The sequence below is a fragment of the Malaya genurostris genome, chromosome 1 (assembly GCF_030247185.1).
Source record: "Malaya genurostris strain Urasoe2022 chromosome 1, Malgen_1.1, whole genome shotgun sequence".
Taxonomy (NCBI): domain Eukaryota; kingdom Metazoa; phylum Arthropoda; class Insecta; order Diptera; family Culicidae; genus Malaya; species Malaya genurostris.
Genome location: NC_080570.1, coordinates 72,634,257 through 72,662,084, shown reverse-complemented (window position 1 = coordinate 72,662,084; position 27,828 = coordinate 72,634,257). Strand labels below are relative to the sequence as shown.

At 37.1% G+C, this 27,828-nt stretch overlaps 1 protein-coding gene across 3 annotated transcripts; it reads right to left on the bottom strand.

The window, feature by feature from the left end:
* LOC131440446 (glutamate dehydrogenase, mitochondrial) lies at positions 1-26,737 on the bottom strand. Of its 3 annotated transcripts, none has more exons than XM_058611728.1 (7): positions 26,462-26,737; positions 25,625-26,248; positions 3,758-4,350; positions 3,537-3,698; positions 3,272-3,476; positions 1,972-2,013; positions 1-1,087 (listed from the first exon to the last, which is right to left on the bottom strand). In XM_058611728.1, exons 2-7 carry the CDS (start codon positions 26,046-26,048, stop codon positions 816-818), a joined length of 1,698 nt encoding a protein of 565 aa, XP_058467711.1. In that variant the 5' UTR covers positions 26,049-26,248; positions 26,462-26,737; the 3' UTR covers positions 1-815. The 3 variants fall into 3 exon arrangements, with proteins under 3 accessions (XP_058467711.1, XP_058467710.1, XP_058467713.1); XM_058611727.1 differs by having other exon boundaries at positions 25,625-26,058; XM_058611730.1 differs by lacking the exon at positions 1,972-2,013 and having other exon boundaries at positions 25,625-26,058; positions 26,462-26,735.
* Between the last annotated feature and the right edge of the window lie 1,091 nt (positions 26,738-27,828).

Below are 27,828 nucleotides of genomic sequence, written 5' to 3'. Positions count from 1 at the left end.
TCTTTTTTTCACGTTTATTCTTAATATTGAAGTGCAGCTATTTCCGGTTCTAATGAGGGTGTTCAACTTTTGTTAGCATTCCGGAAAAAAGTATTGTACCACCTACGAATAGTTAATACATTATGTGTTTTACTTAGCGATATCGCTTCGATCAACCTTTGATCGTAATCCAGCGCGGGGTTTCGTGCTCATCAAAAGAGTAAAAAGTCTCACGGAGTTGCGCTTTTTAAACCTAGTAGAAACCGAGCGCTCTGAAATTAATGGCCAAATAGTTGGCGTTTCGTAAGTACAAACATTGTCTTATGTGTTACACCAGCAAAGTAATTGACGTTTACTTGAGTACATTGACAGTAAATGAACAGCACAAAAGTACGAAATTATCACGATGGATCGACAATTCCATCGGTAAAAGGAACAGTTTAATTTATAACCTAGTTAGAAAATGTAAAAATGTACATATTCTGGCGAAAATTTCGTCATACGGAACTCGACAAATAAACAACTTAAAATGATTCGAAGTACAAATTGTAACATAGATCAATGTACACATTGCGAAAAATGTGCTATTGGCTTCCTAAAATTTGATCATAACTATCATCGTGGTTTCACTATTTACTTGCTTAATTTGAGACGCGATACTTTAAGCTTAAGATCGAACAGTTTAAGTAACTTTGAAATATCAGATTGTGGCAGTTTCGATTGGTTAGTTTTGGATTCCATCCAGTCTAGCTGGGATTGCGATACCACAATCATAATCATAGTTTCGGCTGCTGTACTTGTTGTTTTGGTTGAAATTTGTGTGTGTGTCCTGTTTATTAGAAAGCGAGACCGGCATCCCTGTAGGTCTCGAATATTTTCTCGATTGAATTAACGTACGCAGCGGAACGCAGATCAAGTCCCAGATTATATTTCATGGCGGTCTTCATGATGGCACGTGCCGAGCGCTCCATGGTATAATCCAGACCAGAATGGACTATATCCTTCTCTGAAGCACCGGAGATACGCTTCTGGAAAGCTTCCGACGGGGTGACGGGGATCTTACCACCTACATTACCGAAGCGTCTTTCCAGCGATGCTTGCACCGATTCTGTGATGAGCAGCAATGAGAGTAAAGAGAAAACAGAACGATCGAGGACGATACTTTCCGTTAGTGAACCATTGGTCAAGCTTGAAGTCGATTTGAAGCGGTTAGTGTTGTGCAAAAAGCAAGGTGATACAGAGTATGACGAAAAACAAAAAAACTCATGCAGACGTATGAAATGTACAAACACCAGTATGACTTAATAATGAACTTCGTTCTTTTGTTATTTAAAGCAATTTCCTCTAATCCCACTAAATATCTCGGAACACAACATTACAGACGATTCCCACGCAATACAAACCTTTCTAACAATTCAGTACAGTACGTATAGTTTTTGGAAACAATCGTTTTTTATCATTTATCAACAACATAAAGGGGCTTTGTTTTGCTGTTACTCCGACTAATTTACAGCAATAAACAAGTTAGTCAATGGAATTAAATTAGTTGTCAATCACAAGACATTCTCTAAAAGACTACTTCTAAAACTAGAGTAAACACCATGGTTATATTCGACAACTAGGACTGCCTCACATTCTAAGCAGACGTGTGATAAGTAGAAAAAGTTTTCAGCATCTAATACTATGTTAAGTACTGACAGATAAATAGAAAATGTTGCAACAAGTGTGTTTTTCGTTCGGGTAGTGGTGCATAACAAATATAAGAGTTGAATAATACAATGTCGACATTCAAATAACATTACTTTGAAGCTATGGGAAATGAAGAAAGTAAGGAAACTGACCGAATTAATGATACAAGTGTTCTGTGTGTGAGTTTACGTGTTAAGCGATAGATTTGAGAAAGTGATGATGACGATCAAGGAGCTTGAGTGCAGGTTTGGTGTTTGCGCTTTGCCCTATTTTTACTGATAGTTTACAATTGTGGTACTTTACGTTTCTCATTAATGGATCTTTCAAGTGATTCCTGGATAGAAGCTATATGAAAGGAAAAGAGAAAAAAAGAACGTGTGAAAAGAAACTGAAGTAAGAACTACCGAACGAAAACACTTTTTTTCTGTACAATATTTCAAATTACGGACGTAATAGGAGGATCAACTTCCTGATTATATTCTAACGACATGACTAAGTGAAAGAATTTCGATTTCAACTTTGATGCTCAAGCATGATTATCGATTCTATATTGCTTAGTGTATGCATTGCATTAGTACATTTTTATTGATGCACTACGCACAGTCAAATTGGGTCAATTTTATAAAATTCATTTGGAAATACGAAAAGTTTACAATATTGTTATTCCAACAATTTAATGCCTGATATAACAAGTAGCAACGTTTTCCAAAAATCTTCACCATTTAAAAATCTGCAAAATCATTAAAACTTCGACCAAAACTAAAAAAATAAAATTCTCTGCAGATAGATTTTTTCCCTGGATGTTCAAGCGAATCAGTTCAAAATATGTACATATTTAATGTTATTATCTCGTTTATTTTATTCCGGTTTTAACCTTATTGGTCATACGCCGGTGATGTGCATATTTTCATTTATCCAGCTTCGATAATCCAGCTTATAAAACTTAAATGGAGATGTTTCCAGAATCATGAAATTTTATCAAAAAGCGATGATCAATTAAATTTTCCAATGCAGTTTATGCAATGAAAACATAGTGATCAAAATTTTCAAAAAATGGTGCATTATGCACACCCTCAAATGATAATAACATCTTCACTAAATTCACTATAATTTCTGTTATGACGTAGGATACTATAGCCCGGATCTTTTCCCGATTTGAGCATATCCTTCCATTATTAGTATTAGGCAAACATATAATAGTTATATTTGTTGATTGATTTGAACATTTTTTAAAAGTTATAACCTTTGCTATTCAGTTTAACAGGTGAATGTTATCAAGAGAATTGTTTATTGTTACTAAATAATAACTTCATTGACATTAGGTGCAAATGTTTTGATGTGACACATGGTGCAAAAGCCAGATGATTGAACGAGAGCCCGAAACGAGCAAAATACAAAATACAGTGTTGGTAAGTGTTCTAAGATTGAAGGATGCTGAATAAGTACATTAGAACCCATAACCAAAACAAAAAACTTATAAAAGAACCCAAATAACAAGCGCGTAGACCTAACGAAAGCCAAATGATTCAAGCAATTTCGCAAACTAATACTGAAATGGTGTATAAACTAGATGCGATGTGTGACTTGTTGCGGTAGTACTTACCGAGCAGGTGGTAGTTGGATTCACGCTCATACTTGAACGTCAGACGTCCGTACGAGACATGGTTCAGATTCTTGAGCCACTCGAAGAACGACACGGTTACACCACCGGCATTGATGTACAAATCAGGGATAACCAAAATGTTTCGGTCGATAAGAATTTTGTCGGCGGCCGGTGTCGTGGGACCGTTGGCAGCCTCAGCGATGATCTGCGGGTAAGATGGATAAACTCAATAACTGCTCAAAATTCCAAACACGAAAAATCAAACCTTGGCATTAATTCTTCCAGCATTGTCACTGGTGATGACTTTTTCAACGGCAGCCGGGATGAGAATATCACACTGCTCGTACATCAGGTTTTCACCTTCATACGCCTTAGCACCTGGGAAGCCGACAATTGTACCGTTTTCGTTCTTGTAATCTTCCAAAGCCTTAGAGAAAAAACTGGTGCTTGTATCTAAATTATAACGCAGTCGTTCATATATATTACCTTCGGATCAATTCCTTCTGGATTGTATATGGATCCATCGTGTTCAATTATACCGATACATGTTGCTCCAGCACGGCACAGATAACGGCAAGAGTGAAGACCGACATTACCGAAACCTTGAACAATGAATGTTTTACCTCCCCATCCGGGGGTGGTTCCAATCATTGCCATGTAGTTCGCTTCACTGATGAAGTTAGCCAATCCATGGAACACACCACGTCCAGTAGCCGACACGCGTCCATGGATACCACCTTGGTTGATGGGTTTGCCAGTGACGCAAGCATGAGCATTGATGTCCAAGTGACCAATCGTTTTAGCGTAAGTGTCGGCAATCCATGACATTTCACGTTCGCCCGTACCCATATCCGGAGCCGGTACATCAATGCCTGGTCCAATGAATCCCTTTTTGGCCAATTCCAAAGCGAAGCGCCGAGTAATTTTCTCCAGCTCATGTTCAGAATACTGCTTCGGGTCGATTTTTACTCCAGCCTTAGCACCACCGAATGGGACATCCACGCAGGCACATTTAAAGGTCATCAAGGCAGACAAAGCCTTGACCTCATCGCGAGACACATCGAGGGAGAAGCGAATACCTGGAAGAAAAACGTACAACATCGAGAGGTTAGATATCAAATCAATTCGTTAGAACTACGTACATAGTGAATCAACTAGAAAGGTAAACATGTGCTAAATAGAGTTCAATATTAATCATTCTGAACATCAATCTTGAATCTTTTCCATAGTAGAGTTCAAAGTAGTTTCTGGAAAATCATTTTACAAACATTGTTTCCATAACTATAGTGACTATCTCGTACATTCTTAAATACTAAAATATAATAAATTTCGGAATATAAAATTCGATATCTGATCTATTGAATTGATTAGATTGCAACAACAATCCGGAGATAGAAAACCACCCTATGACCGAACCACTGCCAACGAGACACACCGGAAGCGAACTATGCTGCTTTTCTAATTTCGTTCAGAGAAAAAAAAGCACTTTCACTTGAAACACACCCCCTTTTCGAACCTAGTGCAACCACAAACAGCTCTCATCAAACTTATATTAATAGCAGAATAGCGTGTTGATGCATCAGACAGACACTGCATCGCTATGCCAAATGTCTAGTGATACAATTGACCGGCCTTCATCTATTGTTGAATCACGTTTTTGACAACGTGCCAACCAGTAATAACAGTATCAGATACTACACCGTCAGACAGAATCACTCGTTGATATTCAAATTAAAATTAATAATCGTCGGTTCAATTAACTCTAGTTTACATTGTGAAATTAACACCAGAAATGTTCGATGCGGCAACCATTGGATTATTCCATGCTGAACTAATGTAATATTCTCTATTGATAAGTGCAAGTAGAGAAATGCAATATCCTAGCGGTTCATTTAAGTTCATTATCACACTATTACTGCATTACCTCATGGGACCGCTCATAAACCACGTAGACCAAAATTAGGTGGTGACATTTGGGTAATAGAACGACATCGATTGGGCTCTATCGTCTTCTGCGTTAGTAGCAAAATGAGTAGGTGCGAATTGGTTAGTATGAAGCAATCAAATAAAATTCCTTCAAATAGGTCAAGTATTTCGGATTAACATCCTATTGCTGAGGTGCATTTATAACCCTTAATGTGGTTTTAAATTGGCCTCAATTTATCTAGACTTTTTGTCAACGTGTTAATTTGTTTGTATTAAAACCATCTATAACTTTCCTTGCATTATTCAATGATTATCATTTTTCATCTTAACCTCAAACAATTCGACGTGTGATACAAAAAAAAAGTCTCATGAGTAAAAGTAACTGTTTGGGTATAAATAATCTTTCAATTCTTATTATTAGTGTTTTATGTAAAACAGTCTATTGGAAAAAATATTCAGATGTGTACAATTTCATACCATGTCGAATGAACATAATTAGCTGGCGCTAAAGGCTGAAGATTTAGAAACGGTTGGTAAAGTATATGACATTGGATGCAACCTGCATATTGGCAGAATCTTAAAATGGTATTTATAAATCTGAGCAATATACATTAATGTCGATTTCGCTAGAGAAAACTGAAACTGACCGAGGGTATTTTCATCAAACAAACAGTTTTCACGAGAGCAAACCTGATATAAAACCCAGGTTCGAAACCGAATCGATTTTTAGTTCAACAACGTTGAAACTAGGCTCGAAACTAGCTTCAAACAAACGGTTTGACAGTAGTTAGGGTGGAAATTGAATTAGGTTGGGCATTAAGCGAAAACGACATAAATAAGAGTCGATTTCTTGCCATGTGCAAGATTTCGAACATTTTTCTGTGATGTTTGATTACATTTGATGCTAACTTAGCATTGAGAACACACACACACACACACACACACACACACACACACACACACACACACACACACACACACACACACACACACACACACACACACACACACACACACACACACACACACACACACACACACACACACACACACACACACACACACACACACACACACACACACACACACAGGAGGGCAGCAGGGACTATGTCTAAGGGCTTGACGACCCCTCCCCCGGTAACTGCGAGTTGTAGGGCTTGTCTAGGATGTGGTGGAGTTTGGCAGCGGGCTCTGCTAATCCTCTATAAAAAGCTGCATGTATCCGCAAGCAAGTCCTACTAAAGCGATCGTGTGCCGCTCAAAGTGCACAGGCCCAGCATGAGTGCCGACTCGACACGTTAGGACTAACACCAGTGAGGTCCTAACTATGGCATACTGGCTACTACACCATCCATGGATACGATACAGTAGATCGGAATATATAGAGAAGCTAGGGCTGACAGTTGCGGTATTCTACTCCTTCAGTAAAGCAGGATGGAACCGGCTTGAAATGGCGAGTAGGCTAATGTCGCAGCTGCCTTCCGTCCCATAAAACCGTGGCAGGCCTTATGACACGCCGTCTCACTTTCAGCCACCTGGTTGGGATGACTGGGTGGAAGTAGGTTCAGATGCCCTTTTCCTGATTTGCGCTGATCCGGCTCTGAGCGTAAAGCCAACCCTCGCATGGCCTCACTGCACCGCATAGGTAAAAATGGGATCATGATAGCGACTACTTTCGGCTGGGTTTGACGGTAGCCATAAGGGGGACCCTTATAAACATGAGTTTTACACCATTAACATCGGCGTCGAGTAAGAAGATAAACCCTTTCGCAAGAGGGGGTTTGAGGAGGTCTCCATCCAGAACGGTTGCGAGAGAGGAGAGCGAGGCGGTAGCTGAGGGGACGAGCGACAGCAATGCCCATGTCAAACCAGTGGACCAGCCTGAGTCCCGGGAGCAAGTGAAGGAAGTAGTCAAGCCGAGTATGACAGCGGTCATAGAACAACTCGACGCGATTATTGAATATCGAAAGCGTCGGTTTCTGGAGAGCCTCCTTCGTTGGGGAATTCTCCGTCGGTGTAGGCTAGATCCTTCGGTGGAGGCTAGTCGAGCAGTCACCACACCACCGATTCGAATCGTCGAGGCGCCAGCGAACCGGAAGCCATGCTCCAACCGGAATCGCCGGACCGACCTCGGCACTCCTTCGGGTGGCCCGTGTGGTGTAACAGAGAACTCGGTGTCGGGAGAACTCCCTTCGCCGGGAACTCTTCGTCGGGGACTAGACGAGTAAATCGGGACGTAATACCGCTAGGATCGTCAGGGCACCAGTGAACCGGAAGCTATCCTCCAACCGGAATCACTGGATCGACCCAGGCATCCTCTCGGTCGGGCGTTGACGGGAATCGAAAGCGTCGGTTTCGGGAGGGCCTCCTTCGTCGGGGAACTCATCGTCGGTGTAGGTTAGATCTTTTGGCGGAGACTAATCGAGTAGTTCCGCGACGTAGCATCAGTTTTGGGTCGTCGAGGCGCCAGTGAACCGGAAGTTACCCTTCAGCCGGCATCACTGGACCGACCTCGTCATCCAACTGGTCGATCCCTCGAGAGCAGGATGCTGATCCCCATTCTGCATAAATCTGGAGAGGGTGCTGTGAGCACCAATAGCCTTCCACCCCGAAGTAATACCTAGCGGTGGTGAATTTTGGTTTTCATTCTATTTGGACTCTATAATATGGGAGCGGGTCATTGCGCCGAAAGCCATTTCGCCGAAAGTCGTTTCGCCGAATGCCATTTCGCCGAAAGTCGTTTCGCCGAATAGGTCATTTCGCCGAAAGTCGTTTCGCCGAAAGGGTCATTTCGCCGAAAGGAAAATTTAGAATACATCAAATGATTTTTTATACCCCCTGTATAACTGATGTGGCGCAGCCACATAACCGAAGCCAAGATGGCTCGGCGGCATAAAGCCGCCGAGGCGACGTCCGGCTGAGTTGGCCGCCGACCCGCCGTCGGAAGCGGCGGCCTCTTGCATACAAACCTATAACCGCCTCGTTTGCCCGGTCTACTCAAAGCTAGGTTTCTTTGCTTTAGTTAGGTCCGAACGAGCGGTAGCGAGGTCGGACAGCACACGAATCAAATCGATGTGGCGAAGCCGCATTAAATATTTTTTTATTTAGTAAACGGAAAATACCACATACATTTGCTTGGTAGATACCTATGGAATTGCTTTGATGATTAGTAGTCAACAAGTTTCTTTGGGAACTCCGTTCTGAGGTTCATGAATCAATCTTTATTCAAGAAGTACAATTGTAGGTCAACAAAAGGGGCGTTAACGTTATCATCTTTAATTTGTATTTATTTTAAATCGATTCCCATTACGATTTTAAGAAATTTGTAGGAGTCGGCGAAATGACCCTTTCGGCGAAATGGCTTTCGGCGAAATGACATTCGGCGAAGTGGCCCATTCGGCGAAATGAAATTCGGCGAAATGACCCTTTCGGTGAAATGACTTTCGGCGAAACGGCTTTCGGCGAAATGGCTTTCGGCGACATGACCCTGATCCCTATAATATACGGTTTGTGCAGTCATGAAGATACAATTTTTGAAGACATATGTGATTTTTTCATTCATGAAGAAAATCAGAGAAAAAGTTATTAACAATCAAACGCGGAGAAGAAAGTCGGCCAACAAAAACTGAATGAACACTGAAAACTCAAGCAAAATACTTTCAACTAGCCGTATATTTCTTTAATTAGGCAGATCTGGTTAGTTGATGACCGTGTACTTTCAAACCAAAAATTACTCCAATTTTCAATAAATGACTGTACCGATTTTCATAAAGTTAAGTTGAGATAAAACGCATTATTTTCATATAAATTGGTGTGGATTTTTGTCTGGATAAAACAGATTGAAGTGCATGACATTGCAACCCGTCATTTAAAGCGATAATGCAAAAAAACGAAAAAAATATTCTAAATTTGGCTCAAAACTATCTCAATTTATAAGCTATGTTAGTTGCTGGACAAACGTACCTATACCGGTTCCTAGTTCCCGGACGTACCGAAAATAGTGCTCAAAAGCTGAAAAGCAGAACTCTTCTGAGAAACGACTGAGTAGATTTTCACAAAATTAAACTCAAAGGAAAGGTTTCTCGGTCTCATATTGACTTTTGTTCGGATCCGACTTCCGGCTCCAGAACAACAGGGTGAAGTGTGTTTGAAACTTCAACCCATCATTTATAGCAAAAATGCATAAAACCATAGAATTCCACTAAACTAGGCTAAAAATTGTTAATAAATTGAAAAAGTCATAAACTAGCATATGCCCAAACAAACTTTTATATTTTTATGCAAGATTCAAAGAAGTTTCGTTAAGGATCCCTTAGTAACATTTATGAAAATACGAGTTATATGAGAAAGCCATAATTTCACTCACTTCTTCCTGGTTCGAACAATTTTACGGGGTGGACAAAGTTTGCATGTTTAAGTTCAGCTTCCGCATGTATTTCAGGCAAATTTTTCTTCTGCCATCTCAATCATTTGCCTTTTTCGAATTATTCCTTCATTGGATAAAACTAAGTTTCACTAAACAATTAAAATGATTATAGCTGGGTTAACTGATGTAAACTTTAGACAAATTCCCTCCAATAAGTCTACATAGTAAATAAACGACATGTAATGGAGTACTTAACATAATTGAAAAGTCATTGTATTTAACTTCCTATTCCTCATGGCATTGTTTTCCGCACCTTACAGTACTTTTTCATTTTATTTTCATGTAATTTTTAGTCATTCGAAATCCGCAAAATATTTCTTGGTATTAGTTAAGCTAGTAAGTACAAATATACAAATTAAAGCCATCTTAACATTTAGCTGAAAAAAAAATACAGCGTTGTATGCAAGGTTCGGCCGAGCACAAATTAAAAATGAAACAATTCAAAAGTTCGCGTAACATATTCAGAAAAAAAGATGATTTATTCAAGTGACCAATTAGAAATTTATTCTAATTTAAGCGCTTAAATTGTTTGCGAATGATATAATTGACAATTAGATTCTTTCATGATAATTGATTATATTCTATTTTGATCCCTTTCCACAAATTTTTATATTGTTTTTGTTTTTCAAAAATTTACATTAATTACAGAACGATGTGGTTTTTTCATTCATGATGCGAAACCCTCCTATACTAACCGAAGGAAAGCTGCTACTGTATGAAATGCAAGGTGTAAAGCAACGAATGAAACCGTCCGCCATGCTAGAGTAATCTGGTGGATGACATCATTATGACATGCTGTGATTGGTTCGTGGAAACGGTATTCTATTTAAATACTGAAACGACGTTGGCATACATGTTTAAGTTAAATGTTGCCTAATTGTTCAAATACATGAATCCATTAACAAATGACTGATTTATCATTGTTCAAAATTATAACAGAAAAATGTTACGCGATTAGTTTCGCATTTTTTCAATTGGCATTAGATCCGGTATAGTGAAGAGTAAGGCATTTTCAGTGCAAAAAAATTGCCTGGGATATTTGAGGATCCGTAATGAGAGATGAAGATGTGAACCTAAAAATACTATTTTAAGTAGATTAAATATTAAAGTTAAAACTGTGATACAGTGATAAATCACGATTGTATAGTTTTGTTGCGCTGTACATAAAAAACTACATCCAGATGTCTGTTAAACCTATACAGTGAACGGGTAGAAACAGTCATGCACAGGGCAAAAAAGCACGAAAGACACCTTACAGCTTACAGATAAGCTATAGAATTTGCACTGTTTCAAATGTTGCCTACTTCTTATAAACAAGTGCGGTGGAGGTGTGCAAACTCACGTCATCATTACTTGGTTATCATAATTTTGTTCCGTGGTTTGGATGTTCGTTCATCGAGTTCTTCCGTACTCGAAAAATTATTTTTGTTGTTTCGCCCAAATATGACGTGCCCACTAATGACGGGGGAAAACAAACGTTTGCTCTAGTAGACCACTAGACTAAAAATAATCATTCATCACCATACAAATGTACAGTATGGGCGTATACTTTTCTGTTTCAAACACCATGCATTGTGCCGAATTTATCTTCTCTGTTAAACGGTTCAGTGACTGCATCTGCACGGTCTTAACCACGATAGATGAACATTATGTAACGTAATTGTTCGCAGGTGGTATACCATCCGTAATCGCAAAAGTACACTTTCGTTACAGCAACTGATAAGCTGATAACAATTCAGTATCAAAATTGTTTCAACTGAAAACATTTCTCTGGGAATGTTGCAGGTTGTATTTGGTTGTCAGATGATGCTTGGCCTATTTCACGAACTTGTATTCAAACGAAATCACTTAAAAAAAATCTCGTATAGCATTTAATTTAATCCAGATCCAACTTCTAGGTCCGGAAATACAGGAGGATAATGTGTGTTGAAAATTTCAAATCGTCATTAGAAGTAACGATGCAACAAAAACAGAAAAATCTTTTCCACTTGGTTCAAAACAGTTTCGATTTCAAGTTCTTGTTAGTTGGTTTTTATAAAAACTTGGCATTACCGGTTTGCAGCTCCGGAAGTACCGGTCAAAAGTTCTAAAACAGAACTCACATAGATTTACCTGAGATAACTAGGCCGATTTTCACAAATGATAGAATGGATCAAATCCGAATTCGGCTTCTGGTTCCAGAAATACAAAATTTCTGGTGCTCAAAATCTAAATCAGTTATACACGTTTATGTTTCTTCATTGACTTCAATTAGAGTCGAAGGAGTACTAGTCTTTTTTCGCACGGTACGATGATGATGAAAGTAGATGAAAAAATAAAATGGCACAGCGATTTAAGGCTATTCAGCCAAGGTCGATGGAACGTGAGCCCAAATTGTAACTCCGTTTTCACGAATACTGCGTACTAGTGCAATGTAATGTCTCTTGAGGCAATAAACATAATAAAAACTAGAGTAGAGGCTGGCAGAGCTCGCGATCGAGAATGATGCAGACAGACAGAACTTTTCCAACTGTAAATTTCATTATTGAGTATTTGAATAAAATTGATGACTGTGCCCGAAGTCAGATTATTGTATTACATTTCTTTACGTTTACTGTCATGCTATTTCCGCCACACATGTCTAAGACCATCTAAATGTCCATTTGAAGAGCACAACAATCCACAAAACTTGTGATGATGTGATAGATTTTGAGAGATGGTCCGATATAGCTCCCACACTAAGATTCATGGAGAACGGAAAACGTCTTCTAAAATTGTAGGTCATATTAGTTGATGCCCATACAAACTAACTTTGGCTATAATGGCTTCGATTTCAGATTCCAGGAGTAGTGGTATAAAATTGCAATATGGAAAAGTTTTGAGGTTTAGGAACAGACAATAGTTCAAGGGAGCCAAATCAGGTAAACAAGGTGGATGGGGCGAGTATATGTAATCCAAAACATGTGTTGGAAGTGTGCTGCCCTTTTTTTAATCCTACATAAGTATGTGCGGGATCCAGCGGGAAGGATCTAACCCAATGCTCACGCACTTTTTCTTTCCGGTCACCCGGTCCGGTAAGTATTCTATGTATTTTTATTTTTGTCCCTGTTTTGATTTCCATTTAATGTACTTTAAACACTGTCAGTGGCAGTGGAATTTCGACTATCACGAAAGTCTTAAAACCACCACTACGATGTAATTAAATCTGCATAATCAACAGCCCCATAATATTCAATCAAACTTTTTTTTTGTTTCGGTTTCTCTGGGTACGTGTGTCTGGCTCTGCAAAGTCTTGACAATCCCTTTTGTGGAATTTTGCCTTTCTGTTTCAACAGACTTCACAGCCGATTCTTAGTGTACTGAATCATTGCATGGCTAGTACTATGGATCCTACTGACACTAAGAATCCGTCCAGGTCGGGGCTCGAACATACGTCAACTGGCTTGTAAGACCAGCGTCCTATGCATTGAACCACCAACCCGGGACAACGTGCCTGGCTCTAAATGTTATGTAAAGAACTATTGAGATTATTTTCTTTGCAAATCAGAGGTAATAATCTTCAGTTTAGTGCAAGTTCAGAATAAATTTTGATTAGCTCCGAAAACCAGCCGTTCCAATGGCTCTAAATGCTATCTAAAAAACTATTGATAATACTTTCCTTCCAAATCGAAGGTAAAAATTATTAGTTTAAGGCAAATCTAGAATAATTTGATAGGTTGCGCACTTTTCACTGGGCGAAATTTACACCAAACGAATGCAAATAAAGCCAGCAAAAGGCATATTAATATCGTAGAAAATATCACCTTCTAATCGCTGCTGGTCGTTTGCATGTGAGTAACAGAAAAACTACATTTAATCGAACCGAAAAATGATATTTCGAAATGAAGTAACCAACCTTGAATTCTATACGTTGGTATTTTGTAGCCGTTAGAACCGCTCTTTTGAACTTTTGATCTATTATGTTCATTGTTCGCTCCGTTCGCAGTGCGGTTTTTGTTTCAAACCTGTTCATCAAAGTATGAACACAACGGAGGGAATACATATATGAATCGACAGTTTTAAGGGTTATAAATGATAGTGTTATAATCCGCAATTTTGGTCAAATCATTCAGTTTCGAACCATTTCCGTGTCTCATCATAGAATCAGGCAAAGAGTTAGTCACATTTCCTCATAACAGATCGGCTGAAAAGTTCGTATCGTTTCTATGAGAGGGCGCCACTAGAATTAAATCCATACCATTTTCAGTTAGTACCAACCTTCAAAAGATACGTGTATAAATTTGACAGCTGTCTGATTATTAGTTTGTGAGATATCGCATTTTGAGTGAAGCTACTTTTGTTATTGTGAAAAAAAATGGAAAAAAGGAATTTCGTATATTGATGAAAAAAAGTGCCGCCGATACCAAAAAATGGCTTGATGAGTGTTATCCAGACTCTGCACCGGGCGAAGCAACAATTCGTAAGTGGTTTGCAAAATTTCGTACTGGTCATATGAGCACCGAAGACGATGAACGCAGTGGACGTCCAAAAAAGGCTGTTACCGATGAAAACGTGAAAAAATCCACAAAATGATTTTCAATGACCGTAAAGTGAAGTTGATCGAGATGGCTGACACCCTAAAGATATCAAAGGAACGTGTTGGACATATTATTCACGAATATTTGGATAAGAGAAAGCTTTGTGCAAAATAGGTGCCGCGTGAGCTCACAATCAAGACAATGCACCGTGTCACAAGTCGATGAAAACCATGCTGAAATTGAACGAATTGGGCTTCGAATTGCTCCCTCATCCACCGTATTCTCCAGATTTGGCCCCCAGTGACTTTTTCCTGTTCTCAGACCTCAAGAGAATGCTCGCTGGTAAAAAATTTAGAAGCAATGAAGAGGTAATCGCTGAAACTGAGGCCTATTTTGAGGCAAAGGACAAATCGTACTACAAAAATGGTATCGAAAAGTTGGAAGATCGCTATAATCGCTGTATCGCCTCTGATGGCAATTATGTTGAATAATAAAAACGAATTTTGGCAAAAAAATGTGTGTTTCTATTAAATGATACGAACTTTTCAGCCGAACTGATATACTATAATTTGATTTAATAAAATAAATTTTCAATCAGAATAAGTGTCTAATCCATACGTCCATACGACGTCCAACTTCATGGCTGCCACGACTTGGTGCGGAATGTTAGCGTCGTACGGAAGGGCACACAAGCATGCCACATGATGTGGTAGATTTACTTTGTGCGCCGTTCGCCAAACGAGAAGCAACCGATTTGTTCGGAATTTTTCCGGTGGAAATAATTGTCAAGCTCGGGCGGTCAGGTTTACAATTTTATTTTTTTAAATTTTTGCTGTAAACTCCTTGTGCCAAACACTGCCGAATATTTTTTTTAATAAATAAAAGAGCAACTCCAGTTAATAAACCAGAAGATTTATTTGCTTTAGTAATTTTAAAATTATTTTAGTAGTTGAAAGACGAATACCGAACTGTTCTGATCAAAGAAAGTAAATACTCATTGACACGAGGCATACCTTTGTCGAAAATATTTTTTTTCGAAAAAAATACTATTACAATAAAGTACATTAATTCGTTATTAAAATTGATGTTTCTCCTGGATTTTTATCGATTTTGAGAAAAGAAATTACGTTGAAATTTTTCCATCTGTCAGAACAATAAACCACTGCAAACCACTTGTTGAACATTTTAACCAAGAGTCAAGCCAACAGCAGGAAATTTTTTAACAATAATATTCAAAACTCCATCATTAAACCATAATGTTTTACAGGTTTCCAATGGATGATTTCATTTCATCATAATTAGTCTCACGTATGTTACCTTGAGACAATACTAGCACTCTCAACGTTCAAATTGAAATTTTTGTCACTCTCAAACCGTTGAAAAAGTTTTTGAGTTTTTCGCATTTGTAAGAAATATTTGATTTTCTTTTTCTCATTTCGATTACTTTCCCGGTTATTTCTATTGGTGAGGAAAACATGTTTTAATGTGACGTTTTTGAATATGAAATAAAGCTATTTGAAAACATGTCTTTTCGCCTAAAACATGAAATCGGAGTTATAACATGTGTGAACATAGTATTAATGTGAAACTACCTCAAGTGCATTTGGTGATTTTTACTAATTTCAGTTGAACAACGAGATTGTTCGAAGTTTTGTGTTTCGAACGAAATTTCATGTGTTGAAGCAATTTAAAGAGAGTCGTGAAGGAGTCGATGATTTGCCTCGATCTGGACGTCCATAAACATCAATTACTGAAAATTGTGCTGAAAGATCGCCGTGTGACTGAAAGAAAGATTGCTAGTGGCTTAAACATCTCAAATCTGTTTACCACATTCTACATGATAACAAATTCGTGTAACTGACATACAGATGGCGCTATCATTGTCAAATCCATATGGCGTTTATGAAGTACCAACTTTTTTTTTTTTATTATTTTTTTTTTTTTTATTTTTTTTTAAATAACTATTTATTGGAATATGAGTTAAAATTAAATTATTAAGATTTAAATTGGGTGTTCAGCCACAAGTGGTGACTTTTCAGCCCTGTTATATATATATATATATATATATATATATATATATATATATATATATATATATATATATATATATATATATATATATATATATATATATATATATATATATATATATATATATATATATATATATATATATATATAAATATATATATATATATATATATAAATATATATATATATATATATATATATATATATATATATATATATATATATATATATATATATATATATATATATATATATATATATATATATATATATATATATATATATATATATATATATATATATATATATATATATATATATATATATATGATTTGGTTATTACCATGAAGACATCATTTGCTTCCGCAATTCTGAGATTTTTGTGTAGGGAAAATTCTAAACCTACTTGTATTGTGTAATGGGGAAAAGGAACTTATATACTAACTTACTAACTAATACCAGACCCTGTCAGCTTGGAGCGAAATCAATCTTCAGTTCAGCAACGCCATCGCACGGCATCACATTCAATATATCATGTCAATTGTATGGGTGCGCAGTGCTGCTATTTTGGCGCGCACGAATTTGACATTTCTCTCCCCTGCTTCTATGTACGAGATTCGATGAGGACTCGCCTGAGGGCACTATGTTCGCAAAAAAGGATGTTGCCAATGATTTGTTCGGGAAATGTGAGAGCTGGCTATCTTGTTAATATGGTGTCTTTGCTAATACAGAGAGCGAATCGATTCAATTGAAGATTGCATCGATTTTTGTCGGAATTTGCTTATAATATTATGTGACATTACATCTAATGGTTCTATATTTGTGAGTCTGTGTAACTCATTTGTACTAAACCAGGGAGGACGCTTCAGAATCATTTTCAGAATTTTATTCTGAATCCTTTGAAGCGTTTTCTTCCTGGTGGAACAACAGCTTGACCAAATTGGTACCGCATAAAGCATGGCTGGTCTGAAAATTTGTTTATAAATTAACAATTTGTTTTTTAGACAGAGCTTAGAATTTCTGTTTATAAGAGGATATAAACATTTAATATATTTATTACACTTTGCCTGGATTCCTTCAATGTGATCCTTGAAAGTAAGTTTTTTGTCATACGTTAAACCTAAGTATTTAGCTTGATCAGACCATGTCAATTCCAAGCCATTCAATTTGAGAATGTGATTATTGTTTGGTTTTAGAAAAGAAGCTCTTGGCTTGTGATGAAAGATAATTAATTGCGTTTTTGCTGCATTTGGTTTAATTTTCCATTTTGACAGATAATCACTGAAAATATTTAAACTTCTTTGTAGGCGACTGCAGATCACTCTTAGATTTCTACCTGTGGCTAACAGACTTGTGTCGTCACAGAATAGCGATTTCTGACAACCAACGGGTAGATTTGGAAGATCAGAAGTGAAAATATTATACAAGATTGGAGCTACACTCGAACCCTGCGGAACACCGGCTCGTACGGGTAGCAATTCAGATTTACAATTCTGATAGCTAACCTGAAGAGTACGATCAGTTAAATAATTTTGAATCATTTTGATCAAATAAATAGGAAACTGGAAATCAGACATTTTTGCTATTAAACCTTTGTGCCAAACACTGTCGAATGCTTTTTCTATGTCTAGAAGAGCAACTCCAGTGGATAACCCAGAAGATTTATTTGATTTTATCATGTTCGTTACTCTGACAAGTTGATGAGTAGTTGAATGTTCATGACGAAATCCAAACTGCTCTGGTAAAAAAATTGAATTCTCATTTATATGAGTCATCATTCTTAACAAGATAATTTTTTCAAAAAGTTTACTGATAGAAGAAAGTAAGCTAATTGGGCGATAACTTGATGTTTCTGCTGGGTTTTTATCAGGTTTTAGGATAGGAATTACTTTAGCGTTTTTCCATCTTTTTGGGAAGTAAGCTAATGAAAAACACTTGTTGAAAATTTTAACCAGGAGTCTCAAGGCAACATCGGGAAGATTTTTAATAAGAATATTAAAAATTCCATCATTACCAGGAGCCTTCATGTTTTTGAGTTTCCTAATAATTGATTTAATTTCATCAAAATTCGTCTCAAAAATGTCATCGTGTGATAACACTTGGGTTGAAATATGATCATACTTCAGTGAGACTTCATTTTCAATAGGACTCACAACGTTTAAATTAAAATTGTGGACACTCTCGAACTGCTGAGCTAGCTTTTGAGCTTTTTCACCATTTGTAAGAAGTATTTGATTTCCTTCCTTGAGAGCAGGAATTGGTTTCTGAGGTTTCTTAAGAACCTTAGAAAGTTTCCAGAAAGGTTTAGAATATGGTTTAATTTGTTCAACTTCTTTAGCGAAATTTTCATTTCGCAAAAGAGTAAATCTATGTTTAATTTCTTTTTGTAAATTCTTAACTATGTTTTTCATAGCAGGATCACGAGAACGTTGATATTGTCGTCGACGAACATTCTTCAACCGAATGAGCAGTTGAAGATTGTCATCGATGATAGGAGAATTTAATTTAGTTTGAGCTTTGGGAACTGAAAGATTTCTAGCTTCGATAATATAATGATTCAAATTATCAATTGCTGTGTCGATGTCCGCAGAATTTTCTAAAATAGTTTCATGATCCACATGATTTTCAATGTGAGATCTGTAATCCAACCAATTAGCTCTATGATAGTTGAAAATAGAACTAATTGGATTAATTATAGCTTCGTTGGAAAGTCTGAATGTTACAGGAAGATGATCTGAGTCAAAATCAGCATGAGTAATCGGTTCACTACAAATGTGACTTTGATCTGTTAGAACCAGATCAATTGTAGACGGGTTTTTCACGGAAGAGAAACAAGTAGGATTACTGGGATGAAGAACTGTAAAGTAACCAGCTGAGAGTTGATTATGAAGTATTTTACCATTACTGTTATTTTGCCTACAATTCCACTGGACATGCTTAGCATTTAAGTCCCCTATTACGAAAAATTTCGATCGATATCTTGTAAGTTTTTGCAAATCGCCTTTAAAGAAATTTAATTGTTCGCCGGTGCATTGGAATGGCAAATATGCTCCAGCGATGAAATAAATTCCATGAATGGTTTCAACTTCGATTCCCAAGCTTTCAATAACTTTAGTATTGAAAGAAGGTAAAATTCGATGTTTAATTTGCCGTTGGACAAAAATGGCAACTCCACCACCAATTCCAGTAAACCTGTCAAATCGATGAACCACATAATGTGGATTACTTTTCAATTTTACATTTGGTTTAAGAAAAGTTTCTGTCACAATGGCAATATGAATTTTGTGAACTTTGAGAAAATTATAAAATTCATCTTCACTCGATTTCAAAGATCGAGCATTCCAATTTAAAATATTCAAATAATTATTTAACATCACTGTTAAATTTTAAATTCATTATAATATTATTTGCAAATTTCCATCCGATTTGAAATGCTTCAAAAAGTGATGAAGTCGAATTCATTTGGATGATCATTTGAAAAAGTTGATCTTGTAGGTAGATCATTTTATTTTCAGTTATATCGCCTAAATCGACTTCATTTAAAGAAGCGAATGGCATTGAAGGAATATTTGTAGGTAGACTGCCATTAGAAGAAGATGATTTGGCCGGTCTACCTATTAATAAATTGTTTTCGTTAGAAGAAGAACTGCAAGGCGGTCCTGTGTTTTGATTATTTACATTAGAAGAAATAGGAGATAGATTTCTACCTAATATACCAGCATAACTGACATTAGAAGAAGATGATGACGAGGTCGATCTACCTGTCAATAAATTGTTTTCGTTAGAAGACGAATTGGCAGGTGCCTTAGAAGAATTTTCAGGTATATTCTGTAAATTTAAGGTCGTTGATTTGACTTGTTGTCTAAGCGAACGAGCGTTTAAAATTTTTTCCCTGACAGGACATTTCAAATAATTGGATTTATGATTTCCATTGCAATTTGAACATGAAAATTTATCAGTGGTTTCATTCATTGGACAAACGTCTTTCGAATGCGATTTACCACAATTCAAACACCGTATATCCATATGACAATTTTTGGTTCCATGACCGAAGCCTTGGCAACGACGACATTGCGTTAAGTTAGCAATACGATTATGCCGTTTATAATGTCCCCAATGAATTTTAATGTGGGAAATGAAACGTACTTTTTCTAAAGTTTTCAAATTGTTTACATCACTTCGATTGAAGTGTATTAGGTAAAGTTCATGGGAAATTCCAGAGCGTGGTTTAGAAGTACCATTCGCTCTTTTTTTCATAAGTATTACTTGGGAAGGGGCAAAACCAAGCAATTCTTTTAGTTCATTTTTAATTTCATCAATACTTTGATCATTTGATAATCCTTTCAAGACAGCCTTGAAGGGTCTGTCTGATTTTATATCATATGAATAAAATTTATGAAGTTTTTCGGACAAATATCGAATAAGACGTTCGTAATCTTCCAATCCATCCACCAAGACTCGACATTCTCCTCTTCGTCCGATTTGAAATGAGACTTTTACTTCCGGGAGAAAAGTAGAAAGCTCAGTACGGAATGCTTTGAAGTCGGAAATCATCACCGTCACTGGTGGCATAGATTGATGTTTCTTCCCAGAACGACAAGCGTCCATTTTGGGAATTTTTGAAGAATTTTCTTCTATGTCGCTACAATCGGATTCAGGAAGAATCTCGTAAATATTGTTAGACGGCATAGGATCAGCGGAAGGGAAATCCGTCCGTTGTCTTTTATTTTTACATTCAGATTCTATAAGATCGTGAATGTTATTAGAAAAATGTTGAATAACGGATTGTGATTTATTCCGTATTGAATTATTTTTAGCCTTAGGCTTGTTGCCTTTCCGGTTGGACGCAGGCATTTTTGAAATTAATGAAATTTTAAATTAAATTAACTAGGCTAAATTAGTCTTCGATTAGACTCCTAGCTAGCCTTAAAAAAGGCTGATTAATTTCTTAGTCACTCTAATATCACTCTTTGTATCACTTAGTCACTCTAATATCACTCTTTGTATCACTTAGTCACTTAGTTAGTGATTCAGGTAGCCTTGAAAAAGACTGAAGCCTTGAATCAATGAAACTCTAGGTAGCCAGAAAAAAATTCCAGGAGCCAAGAGCTATACGCGTGCGGTGCGAACGACTGTTCAACACCGACTGATGAAGTACCAACTTTCAAAAGACTATGTATAATTTTCATGACATTTCGATTAGTCAATAAAAAGTGACAGCCATTTAAGTGAAGCTACTTTTGTAATTTTCAAAACAAGAGATACATAACAATTTCGTGTTGTAATTGATGCTTGATAAAAAATATCCATCGAAAAGAATAATTTATTACTGATATGCTAAATTTAAACATGGCCGTATAAACACCGATGATGGTTCTGGTCGTCCAATTTAGGTTGCTACTCCAGAAAACAAAAAAAGTTCACGAATTGGTTATATCTAATCGTAAATTGAAATTGCGTGAGATAGTTGATGCCGTAAAGATATCAGAAGGTAGTATTTACACAATTATTATGCTTGAACATTTGACCACCACAAAGTTTTTTTCAAAGTGATGCCGCGTTCACTCACAGCCGAACAATAAACAACAACGTGTTGAAAGATTCAGAGCAGTGAAGACTTCCAGGTCGGGGCGCGAGAACATACGACAACTGGCTTGTAAGACCAGCGTTCTATGCATTGAACCGCCAACTCGGGCTTGACCATGTTTACAAGTAATACATCAGATTGTTTGCGTCGATATGTGACAATCAAACAGAAATTTAGTGATGTGACAATGGATGAAACATTCATCCAACGCTTCACTCCGGAATCAAAACGACCATCAGCTGAATGGACTGCAGCCGGTGAACCACGTCCGAAGCATCCAAAGGCACAACAGTCCCAATCAAATGAAGAAGCAATTGCTGAATGTGAAGCCTATTCTGAGACAAAAGACAAATCATTCTACAAGCACTGTATGATAAGTCAGAGAAGCGTTGGAATTATTGTATTGATGAACGAAATCGAGCCTATGGGGACGGGTGTGGCGTGATGGGTAAGTCGATGCCTTTCATGTGCAGCCCACCTGGGTTCGATTCCCAACCCCGCACATAGGGTCAGAAAGTTTTTCTGGCCCGAAGTGGCGAATGACATTGAGATTAAAACCTCTATAATCGAAACAAATATGAATATATGATTTTTAGTGCACAAACTTGTTTTTCTTAGTTAGTCACATGACTTCTTGAGTGATTTGTTATAACATAATATTACCAATAATTCTTTCAATAAAAAAAAGTCATTATGGCTTGGCACCTTTGTACTAAATAAGCTCTCCAGCCCGACTGTGTTTCAAACAAAAGCATAGAAGAATGCTTTTATTATATTAAGATAATTATCGTAAAAAGTAATACGTCTACAAGGTGTGAAAAGAAGTCGTCTGCACATTTGCGATAGATAAACACATTGATGCGTGTCTTTAGACGATTAGAGTATTTATTTCATACTCGCAAAGGCCATTCGCGAACTTTTAAAGCTTCCGATCAACTTAGCAAACTGATCGTTGAAACATAAAGTACCACAATCGGTCTCAGAGTAACAACTTGGTTGGAATGAGAAATGACGAGCGTACTTATCGTTATGGCTCATTGTTATTCATACTGTCAGCGAATAATATTCCAAATCCTCCAGCGATTTGAGTGTACGAGAAAAAAAATCGTTGATAAACGAAGATCCATTGTAGTCTCCAAACAGGCGGAATACATTAACCAAAGGCTAACTCTCGCAGTCATGTGGATTCCGCGTACATGTTTACGCTCGCCCCGAGTTGATAAGCACTTTTTCGATTTTATCGTCTTTGTTTGCAGTTTTGTAATGTCGGCAACGTAGGACGATCGTTCTGCAGTCCGCATTTATTCATCTCATTCGAATCGGAAACATTTGTGAGTTCAAGCTGAAACCGGTTCTTGAAGTTGCTAGATCTTGGTGATCATTTTGGAAAATTACTAAAAGCCAGTAAGCCGAAACTTGTTTCGTTCGAGACGTCAGTTTAGACGTTACACTTCTTGTGTACAAAAAAAAGTGTCTTGCAAATAGCATTAACTTTACGTCTGCTCAGCGGATTATGTTGATCCGGGGGTTTGCGTCAGCATAATCTGCTGACGCACTGATGAGTCGAAGACGAAACGTAAACTTAATTAAATTACTATAAGTTTTTTGTGGTGTGGAATGTTTTTTTTTGTTCTGACGAGTCGTCTGTATGATTTCCAACAAATGGCATTAACCGACCTGTCATATCATATTTTTCGATTCGTCATACTACTTTTTTTAATTATATGAATTAATTAAACCCATCAAATGCTCGGTTAATTGTAATCATAATATGTAGACGTTCAGATTATCATATTTGGTAGAACTTAATCTTCAACTTATTGATGTAGACAAATTAAATAAATGGTCGCGTGACAAAATAATTCAGAAAATTATAAGTGATTCCCACGTGCCAATGCAGTAGACAATTAAAGCACACGTTCACGGCTATCCAATGGTTGTCTTCTGACCGAAAACAGATAAGATAATCTGCGCCAATCAGTCGTGTTTTGGACCGAGCCAATCCCACAAAGATAACGAAAGGCATGGCAACAAGATTCCCAACTCACGATATGGCGGTTTTATATTAGCACATTTTAGTGTACTCAAGTAATAATCGCCTGTTACAGATCGATCTATCATTTCGTTTTATCGCAACCGTTCACAAATGCATCGCCCAGCTGGTGTTGATTTTGCAACCAAGATTCAAAAAGCGACAATAATTCGAGATGCAGTGTCAGACTACTTCTTATGAACCAAGATTTTGTAAATATTTGAATGTCGAATGACGTCATCAGAGACCGGCAAACATGTTGTTTTCGGTAACCGAGGACTGATCGAAATTACTTTTTCGACTGCACCGTTCCTTTTTTAATACCGGTTTCTGTGAATGTGACCCCTAAGACGCTTTTCGGCTTAGAACTTGCTAAAATGAATGATTATTTTTCGGTCGGCTATTGCATGCTTTTGACTGTTTGACACCAATTAATTGATAAGAGTGTGATAAGGGTTACAAGTTCTCGCATGACAAATCAGACGCAGCGAATGGAAAAATCTAGACTTCTATACAAACAACTATTATTTGGGGTATAAATTAGACTAGTATTGGCAATTGATCACATGGTAAGGTGGATAACAATTCCTGCCTTGATCACAGGTTGTTGTTGAATCATACTGAATAACGTGACGTATCAGCTAATCGATCGTATAAACATCGGTCACACAGTCACAGTGAGAATCGGACAGGCCTCTTTACGTATAGTTTATTTATTTAGAACAGCCCGGCGACCGGTTGGGAAGCACTACTAGTGGATAACAAATGCATCACTGCCGTGTGCCAGACAAACAGAATGAGAATACAGCACACAACTGACAACCTTTGAGCTTAGCGACTACTGCGAAAAGTGTATATTTAGAAGGTTATTTTCGATTAAATGTGCATTAGGTGAAGTGGTCACGTGGAATAAGTGAGAACTTCTAGTGAAAATTAGTAGTAACAGTAGTAGTAAGAAAATCCTTTACATCCAACAATAAAGCTTCAGGACGTAACCATTCTAGTAACTCAACATTCAAACTTGGGATAATGACATTATTATTAGTAATGAATTTTTTTTAAACATTACACAGAAAATTGTCTTGATTTAAATTTATACGAAGACTGTGGCATTTTCTATAAAGAACATGTAACTTTTAAAGGTGATAAGCTTGTTGAATGATAATGTAAATCATGTTTAATCGGTTAGAGTATTTAATTTTATTTGACTACACGAAACAATTTGTGTTATTCGAAAAAACAAGCGATATTTCTTCGGTTCTAATTGCTTAATGATTGATTGAGCTATTCCACTATTGCTTTATTAATATTCATCGTTTGATAAATTACCATTTAGTGGTAATGAAATGAGTCTTGATTTTGAATTTTGTTGTGCTGATTATGGAATTTAAAGTTGATTTATGAATCAACTACTACAGAAGACACAAAATATACACGCACAGACACACGTAGCTTGACGTTTTGCCAGGTAATCAGGTTAAGTTATAATTTTGATCAGAATGTTTGTGGTAAGATCAAAACGTTTATGCTCATGAAATTTATATAAAATAATAACAACGAACTGTGGTCAGTCAAGGACAAGAATAATTCAACTATCTATTAATATCCGAAAGGAAAAAAACCTCATATTTTATTCGATTTTACAGAACACGCGCGAAAAGAAGGAAAATTTTCCTCGCGATTGCATAATCGGTGACATTCTCATCGACACCTACAACAATCGCCGTCGTAAATACAATCTTCACGACCAACCACCGCACTCGTCTTCTGTTTGGGGTTATTTGCTTTGGTTTTATGGTAGAAAATGGCTTGCGAAAAATGTCTGAGTAAAAGAAGTACATAAAAAAACACTCACCTCCCTTAGTCGGGGTACGATGTGTGCAATGCTGAGCGCGGTATCCGGTGATCAGTTCGTAGTCACCGGAGTCTCTACGAAGTGGAAATGCAATCTCAATAATATGGTCACAGGGCTGCATCAGCATTAGAATTCCTTTGACTTTCTTCTGCTTTTCCTCTAAAGAGGCACGACCTTTGATGCTGTCGACCATTTTCTCCTCGCCAATCTGACAAGCACGATGAAAAAAGTATTCGACCATGTCGAAGAAACGAGGATTCGCTGCTGTGGCCACATCTTTGAGTCGGTCCGGAATTTGATGTTGGGATGAAGAACTGTTACGAAGAGGCTGCTGCTGAATACTACCGACAGTTGCCGCTTTTACCAGGGTAGACACTTCCTGCTTGAGAGCGGTGCTCTTGGCGATCGTTTTCAATTGGAACATTTTCACTCAGCTATTGCAAAACACCGGGTGGGTCGAGAAATTAAGGTTTCGATTAGCTGAATGCAGTATTACATTAGTTAATTTTTTTTTGCACGGTCCTGTTTATCGTGATTACTGCTCTAATGTTATTATTATGATCATTGATTCCAATCACAAAATTCTCATAAAACGAGTATGCTTTACAAAAGAAGTTAAATAATCTGGAAGCAAAATACTTCTGATTTGATTTGTTGCATCAACGAGACTAGAAATCCAAAATGTAAATTCTATTACTTTTGAAAAGTGTATGCGCATTTTTTAGCATATATAACTGTACTGTAGAGAATTCCTTACAGCAACTTCGCAAAAAAAAACTAAAGTTTTGAAATATTTGGAAAATCCATTCTTTACTTTAGTTCTAAGCATTCCACTACCTTTTTTTTCTAATTTTCAGCACACTTCCAATGATTCTTCCTTTCACTATATATCATATACTATAACGTAAGAAGGAAGAACGACAGACGTCCAAAGGATAAAAAAATGCAATAGAAATCTAATGGGAACAAGAACTAGAAGACTGTTCGCGCACCAAAAAAAATGCTACTACAGTACTCTTCTCTCACTGTTCGAAGCAAACTGCTTCTTGTCGAACACTAGCAATAGAACTGGATTGATCGCCGCTCGGGAACGGACTTGGCAGCGGATGGATCGAGAGAGCGATTTTATGCGAAAAGCGCCCATATTTACAGCCAAATTCGTTTGCACCGGTGACACAAACACAACGGTAAACACGTGAACCGCTCACTACTGCTTACGCGGCTTCTCGGTCGATACCGTTGCACGCTGACCGGGCGGTGGAAGGAATCTTCCTTTATTACCGGTCGACTAACGAAAGTGAAATAGAAGACAAATAATATGTTCTCACTCACTCTCTACAGTCTCAGGTGGTTTGTGCGTTTTGTTTACATATGGTCACATTATTGCCACGACACGACAGACCATGCGAGCTGTTGAGCGTAGTAGCGTGTTAATTTGTAGAGTTAGCAATGTTATAAAAGGGTTTCATTCATTCATTTTCACCAATCGCTGCGCTAATTCTCTCGCTACTCTCTTCTCTCACAAATATTGTTCATTTTCAGTTAGCATGACGATCAGAGATGCCATTTATACAGATTTATCTGTATTATACAGATTTTTACATACGCATACAGAATACAGATTTCCTAAATTTAATACGAATCTCCTAAAAAGCAAAATAAAAACTTTTTCGTATGAGCAATCTATTAGTATTTGATTGCAGTGACGAGAATCAAAGTCTTGGTCTCATTGAATCTACAATTGTACAGCCATAATTAAACATCTTTTAACATCATTTTATTGTTGAAACTTAATTTTATTAGTGAATACAGATAAATACAGATTTTTTATAGAGAGTAATGCAGATTTCCTATGAAAATATCTGGCATCTCTGATAGACAAAACTTCACATTTGTTTTTAGGAGAGAATGAATGGGAATAGATGAGCCAAAGGGATTATTCTACACTGAAAAATTTCCCCTGCCTTATTTTGTCTGAATAATGATCAACAAATGGATGCCCGTATCAAAATTAACCATTGATTTTACAAGAGAAACAATTGGTAAACAGTCAATGTTATTGGTTTCAATACATTTTATTGTATTTCAATTAACAAGAAATATAGTTTTTCGGCAACAATACAATATAAATAAGTGTTTTAATTTGATTGTGTAAATTGAAGTGAAGATGAAAAAATATAAAAATTTCTGTTGTAACGCGTGGA